Source organism: Solenopsis invicta, chromosome 2 (genome assembly GCF_016802725.1).
Source record: "Solenopsis invicta isolate M01_SB chromosome 2, UNIL_Sinv_3.0, whole genome shotgun sequence".
Taxonomy (NCBI): Eukaryota; Metazoa; Arthropoda; class Insecta; order Hymenoptera; family Formicidae; genus Solenopsis; species Solenopsis invicta.
In genome coordinates, this window is record NC_052665.1 from 15,831,421 (window position 1) to 15,838,787 (window position 7,367).

Genomic DNA, 7,367 nt, shown 5'->3' on the forward strand with positions numbered 1-7,367 from the left:
TGCGCTTTTAGACGCCCGACGGCGGGAATAGAAAGAGAACTCTTAGTTATTCATGCCCTCCCGGTATCCGAGCCGTGAGAATCGATAAATCGACCGTACGACCGTGCCGGCCAACTAACCTTATGCCGAGCTCTTCCTCGCCTCGTCGATCGTCTTCCTTCGGTCGTAGAAAAAGGGCTGAGCTCTCCTTAAAGCGGAATTGAAGATTGTGATTGACTTGATTAACTAAGTCAACCGCGAAAATATTTTATCGCATATACTGGAGCAAAAATAGAAAAACAGTTGTGTAGGTAAAAGAAAAGAAGATAAGATCAAATCTAAAATTCAAGTTTTCAGTTTATACACAAAGAAATATATGGTTCCATGATTGAAATGATCAGATGATGTATATAAGTGCGGGAGATTCCTTAAGGACGGCAATTTCTTCTTCTTCTAGTGCGACAAAATGCGGGATTAACAGAAAATTGACAAGTCGACGAGATTCCTTATCAGCGTATAGCGGCTTTATTATTAGTACAAAAAAAAAGCGTCTTTACAAAATAAATAAGTTACAAGGCTCCGAATGTGGAAAATCGAGTTTTCTCGTTCGTTTTCCTTTCTTCTTTTTCTTCTTCGTTTTTTTTCTTTTTCTTCCTCCTTTTCTTTTTCTTCGATACCGACGGAAGTAACGCGTTCAACAAGCAGACGCTTTCCTGGAAACCGATGTATAAAAGTGATAATAATATTAAAGAAAGGAAAAAAAAGGGCAACATCTTTTCTTGTTCTTTCGGCCGTTCGCGGGAACGCGCCTGCCATCAGGACGAGTATTCCTTCGCTGCTCGCAATTTTCCCGACCGAGAACCCATCTTGTTGTTAAATCTTTAGCACGAATGTCGCGGACCTTCACGACGCGGCGAACGGTCCTCGCACGCTTCTCTCGTCGGCTGCCGGATAGAAACGTACCCGTGGAAGACCTCAAACATATATTCCGCGCGATCGTTGCGGACACACTCGATGATAACAACGGAACGCCCTTAGCGTCTCAGATCCTGTCTGATTTTTATTCACAATGTTATCAGCGATCGTGTCCAGGACATCTCCTCGTAACTGTGGGGCACCAAGGCCATCGCCTTTCGATTAGAGTCGGCCTCTCGGATCGACGTTCGTTTCTTAATAACGCGTAATCGATCGAGCCGATCAATCGAACTGACGAGTCTTGACGTCGCGGTAGGTCCGGTTTGCGTCGTCCAATCCGGGAAACCTGCTGGAAGCCGACGTGATTGAGCACGAAGATCGTCTTCGCCGGGTGAACACATGTCTGGATTAGTATTGGTATCCTCCATTGCTGGCGTAGCTTTGTCCGCCGCCACCGCCGCTGGGAGCACCGTAAGTCGACGACGGTCTGCTGCCACCACCACCGCCGGAATAACCGCCACCACCACCGCCAGAATAACCGCCACCACCGCCTCCGGAATAACCGCCGGAACTGAGGATAACGAGAAGAAATCATGAAAAAAACATTCTAATTGCAAGATTCGGAAAAATGGATGGCAAAAGAAACGTAGACAATAAAAAATTTTTAAATTTTCAAATTGAACAAAATTATTATAATAAAAACTGCATAGAATTAAATAAATAAATGCTATAATTCAGCAGTACAATATTGAAGAAGAAAATCTATTGAGTCAACGTCTTGTGTAAAACAACAAAAATCTTTGCTCAATTGTTGATTAGTTCCGCGTTTAATTCGCATTATCACATCTTACCCTCCAAAACTACCGCCGCCAGAATATCCGCCACTACCGCCGCCGGAATAACCGCCGCCACCACCACCCGAATATCCACCGCTGCCACCGCCGCCGCCAGAGTATCCGCCGCCACCTCCAGAATATCCGCCGCCACCTCCCGAGGGTGCACTGTAACTTGAAGATATTGCACTACTACCACCACCGGAGTATCCACCGCCTCCAAATCCGCCACCTCCGAATCCGCCGCCTCCAAATCCGCCGCCACCGCCGGAACTGGGCGCACCGTAGCTGGACGAGGGTCTACCTCCGCCTCCGCCCCCACCGCCGCCGCGCGGTGCCCCATAGCTCGAAGAAGGCGCTCCGTAGCTCGAGGAGGGTGGTGCCCCGTAGCTGCTGGAGGGTGCCCCGCCGCCGAAGCCGCCGCTGCCGCCACCACCGAAACCACCGCCGCCGCCGAAACCGCCGCCACCGCCGGAAGGTGCTCCATACGTGGACGATGGCCTGCTGCCTCCACTCGGCGCTCCATAAGTCGAGGACGGTGGTGCTCCGTAGCTGCTGGAGGGTTTACCACCACCACCACCGCCGCCGCCGCCGAAGCCGCCGCCACCACCGAAACCACCGCCGCCGAATCCGCCGCCTCCGCTCGAAGGAGCGCCATAAGATGAAGATGGTCGACCTACGGATGGTGCCCCGTAACTGCTCGAGGGAGGACGAGATGGAGCTCCGTAACTCGAGGATGGTGGTGCCCCATAGCTGCTGGAGAGTCCTCCACCGCCGCCGCCACCGCCGAAGCCACCACCACCTCCGAAACCTCCACCGCCACCGCTGGACGGTGCCCCATAGCTCGTAGACGGGGTGCTCCATAACTCGAGGACGGTGGTGCTCCGTAGCTGCCGGATGGTGCTCCACCGCCGCCGCCGCCGCCGCCACCGCCGCCACCAGGTGCCCCATAGGTCGAGGAAGGTCGACCACCTCCGTAACCACCACCGCTGCCGCCGCCGCCAAATCCACCGCCACCGCTTGAAGGCGCACCGTAGCTCGTTGATATTCCTCCTCCGCCACCGCCCGGATAACCGCCGCCGCCGCCGCTGCCGCCGCCACCACCTCCTAGATTAGGTGTGCCGTAACTGGTTGAGGGTGGTAGATAACTGCCCGAGACAGGCGCTGGAAATAATTTTTAGATCTTCCAATCATCAACAAATATTTTAGATACGAAAAGAGATGAAAATTGTGTCATGGATGTTGCAGAAAATTAAGTTTTGATTAATATTTTATATCTAAAAGAGAGAAAACATGGTATGTTTAATCGATCTTAGAAATTACTATGATTTACTTAGCTGATCTCCCGGTGACTTCGAGTCAAAGGATAATTATCCTTTCTTGCTTTGCTGACCTTTTATTGCATCGCAATATCTCGACGAAATTACTATTAATGAAGAACGTTTATTGTTTGCGGTAACGTTATTAGCGACGAGATGATAAGTAATAAAGTCGACAATAGCATTTACGCGGCTTCCTAGCAATCACGATTGGAAGTTAACGTAATACAAAGTAGAAAACTCCGTTTTCTCTTCCCATAGGGATTTATAGAGCTATACAATGTTACAAAAATCGGCAGCAGAATTTAATGTGACGTAACGAAAACAAATTTCAAGCGGGCACATTAAAACATTTATAATTTAACTTTAATATTGTCAAAAGTGCAGTTAATCATTCAAGCTTTTCACTAGGTACGTTAAATTTAATGTGTAACTTAAAAATAAATTGAATTTCAAGATACTTTAACAGTGATCTAAGTGTTCGTGACGGCACAATATCAACAAAATCTAAATTTGCCGTTTAATAACGTTTAATGATGTTTAAACGATCCAGAGAGATATGTACAGGAATCAGGATTTGCAGGAAGAAAAGTAGAAATTCCTGAAAAATTGCGCTTCTCAATTTTAAGAACGCACCGTCTGCATTTTCGCAGGCGAAAAAGGAAAACTCGCCACCAAGTTGGAGAATTAATGTGTGCGTCGGAACAGTACTCTAAACCGACCCACACAATGCGTTGGCCACGGAAGTGGCAATCAGACCGTGACGCGATTTCTTATCGCGAGACCTTATCTGCTCCGCGCGCCATCATCATCAGCGGATTCGTCGTAGGACAGTCATTACGAGAGACGCTTTGTGTCGTCGAGACGCCAACGCGATTTTCACAATGATGGCGTGCGCGCGGCGTCGTTCTTCTTTTCCCATTTTTTTTTTCTCCCCGTTAAACGCGCGTTAACGCGCCGATTGAGTCACGCTCGCTTTCACGCTCGCTTTCATCGCGCGGCTTGATGCGCCGGACGGCGCGTCCGATTGATTTATCGCGCGAGCGTGATGCTTTGCCGCGTGACAGTTGATGACGCGACTCATCGCGGTATCGTTTACGACCGGGTCGACAGTCCTCGGGCCGAGGTCTTGCGACCACGTCAATTAATCCCGGATTAGCGATTCGCTGTCCCCTCCCGTCTAAACTCGTCTCTCTCTGTTGTGGACAACAAGTGTGACAACATCTAACTCCTCCAATTTAATCCATCGACGTTCGTAAATTTGCGACAAAATTCGCTGGATTTTCTTTTTTTTTGTTTTTAGTTTCGCCTCAATTTTAAGAGAGATGAATAATTTATACGACTAAAGTGGAACGGCGCTGAAGAGATAACAGATGAAATAACAGTTAAATTCGTTTTATTCGCGACATATAAAAACTTGAATAGAATGAAATAAAGTGCAGAATCGAAACGGGATGCGGTAAAGCAATTTTAAAATGGAGCACAGAGTGACGTGTAAATGGTTCGGCAAAATAGAAGCGTAGAAGCGGTAGACAAGCTGAAAGTCGCTCCGCCAGCGCTGTTTTATTTTGAGAAACTAATTTGCATTTTATTGTGAGAAGGCTAATTAACGTTTCGACAATCTTCCCATTGGACAACCGACGGAAAATCGCCGCACAATTCTGCGACATGCGCGCGGCGTTTAAACGATAACTCGCGCGTGACGTTTACACGTGTTATAAAATCGAAATCGGAACAATCGCGGCGAGCCGGTGAAGTTTCGGCTTGCACGCTCGCGCGCTTTCGAGTTGGATTACGCTAGCGATCGCGCCCGATAGCGGCCTGATTTATACAACGATCCCAGCACGCCATGCGCAATTTACTCAAAGATGCTGTCAGATAACTCACGTCGCCCTAATGCTCGACTATTTCAGGCCCGGTGCACACAGTTTCTACTTTTTCGTGCGCGTCCCAATTTCACAAATTCGCTTGCATTACCGCTGCTGGGACGACGGTAGGAAAGACGTAATCAATCGCTCGGACGATGATCGGGTAAACTTTGGGAAATGTTCGTGGAATAAATTTACGATAATGAAACGTAACATCTCGTTGTTCGGATAACGAGAGTGTCAATTTGTTACGCGTTCTTGCTACAATTCACCGCTGGCGTGTATGTACGACGCGTGAAACTGCGTAAAGTGATACGTCAACAAGAACGCAAGAACTCCTAATTGGAAAGCTTAAATCAAGGAATATGTATCGCGAAGCATTTTAATCGGAACTAAAACTGGAGTATGTACTATATGTAACGAGAGACTTAACATGTTTGCGCTCGACGAGCGTTGAAAGCGAGACACGGAGAATCTGATCGCCGAGATTTAACGCTCAATTAACCGCGTGTTTCTTTATCTCGATCTCGAGCATTTAGTTATCTCGATTTAGGGACGACGTCAGGGAATATATAAATATATATAAATGTATATATATAAAAGAGAGAAAATAATTCACCTCTGTTTTCTTACTCTTTTTTTTTTAAGATTTAAAGTCCCGTTGATTATAATCATGACAAAGAATCTGATTCAGCGTGAGCTTAATAAGCTGAAAGTGAAAACCTTTGGCAAATCGCTTCGCGTGAACTCAATTTTTTTTTGTTTCTACTATCCGTATACATCGCGATATATCGTCGCGGGACAACGGTGGACTTTCTAAATAAATTTTCCGACAAGCCGACAAATTAGAGGTACGTCACGTTCATTAAAGTCGCGCAAAAATCTTACGTGACGCGCGCTCGCGTAATGCGCACTTTAACCGTGAAATTACGGTCGTCGACCGTGCAGCGCGTTTCTTATAACGCATCCCCCTTCTAACCTGCACGTTCGTAAGAAACTTTAGCCCGGCCATTTTACCATAATGAATTTAATATGCTGTTATGAAACGTGAGAAAGAAGAGCGGGAGGTGCAACGTGACGCGAGCGACTTTAATATTATAAAAGCATTCTTTCCCTCAAAGTCATTAATTTATCTTGCTTTCTGATACAGAGTGCCGACACGCGATCTTTCTAAGGCTGCTTTTACTCCTGCGAAAAATTTATGTGGTCGAAATCTCGTGCACTTTTCTCTTATCTCTTTCTCTCCCATCGCTCTCCATTGAGAAGCATGAAACAATAATTGGATATTCGTAAGAGATCTCTCTTTTAGCCTGATACAAAATTAATTCCTTTAAGCTACTCTCCGTCCCGCGTTGTAAAAGATTGACACGCTCTCCGAGAGAGCTTTTTCCTGAAAAATTAATTCAAGTGCAATCTTCTAATCTGCATACCGTTTTTTTTGTTTTGTCACCAAAAAAAAAAAGAGATCGCTAATAATTCCAAATTTATAAAAAAAAAAAAAAAACACGAAGAGATTAATGGGACGCGCGCTAGGTATCTTCGGACTCTCCTCAGATCTTACCATCAGCGTGGATCGGCCTCAGCAGCAAAGCCGTCGCGACCAGCGCGGCCAGAGGGGCCCAGCTTCTCGCGGGCCTCATGGTCCCCGAAGTCTCTCTCTCTTGTGGAGATGTCTCTGCGGCGTTCCCCGGCGCCGAGTCACATGCACGAATTTGCGTTCCGTATGTATACCAGCGCTGCCTCTCTCTCTCTCTCTCCCCTTTTCTCCCCCAGGCTCTACCGAGTCGCGTATATGCGGGATAAACTTACGAAAAAAAAAAAAGGAAACAGATGCAATCGGGGCACAGCGGCTCGACGTGGCCTGCTCGACGCACCCGTGCGATTTCGTCTAACGTGCTTCAAACAGCGTGCATCTCGCTTATATAGTTGGCCGTCTTTCGGAGAAAGTCCTCGTCGGGAGTGCAGGAGGATGCTACCGGCCAGGTGAGACTCCCGGGGAACGTGGGAGGCAGATGCCGACGAGGAAGGGGGGAGAGAACATGAGGAGAAGACATAAGACTATCTTAGGAAGGGGGGGGGGGAAGAAGATCGCGAGGAATCGCTCGTGGCGTGGGGGCCGAAGGACCTGTCTCGGCTTTCCGAAGGATCTCCATGCAACGGGATGTCCTGCTCGCGATTGACCCTGGTCAGCCCGGCTAACGAGGGGGACCCTTTTTTTCGGTCTCTCTCTCACCGTTCTCCTCCTGCTCTCTCTCGCGCCTTTGCGCCTCTGCGCACTTAGCGCTCGCGCTACGAGAAATCTTGCGCCGCCTGGCCTTGATGTCATCTGGCTACGCTGGAGGAGAGCGATCAGCGAGAGTAACGTAGCACATCGCGCTCTCGAGCACGTGAACTCTCGTTGCGAGGCGATCCGATGGCGGGGATTCGGATGTAGGAGATATAGGACGTAATAG

The 7,367-nt window shown here is 48.1% G+C and overlaps 1 protein-coding gene across 1 annotated transcript; it reads right to left on the reverse strand.

The window, feature by feature from the left end:
- Positions 1–318: 318 nt before the first annotated feature.
- LOC105203486 (loricrin-like) lies at positions 319–6,944 on the reverse strand. The gene is given in 4 exon segments (XM_026131185.2): positions 319–1,465; positions 1,746–2,581; positions 2,584–2,891; positions 6,476–6,944. Coding segments are annotated over 4 exon segments (1,386 nt in total). The 5' UTR covers positions 6,555–6,944; the 3' UTR covers positions 319–1,302.
- Between the last annotated feature and the right edge of the window lie 423 nt (positions 6,945–7,367).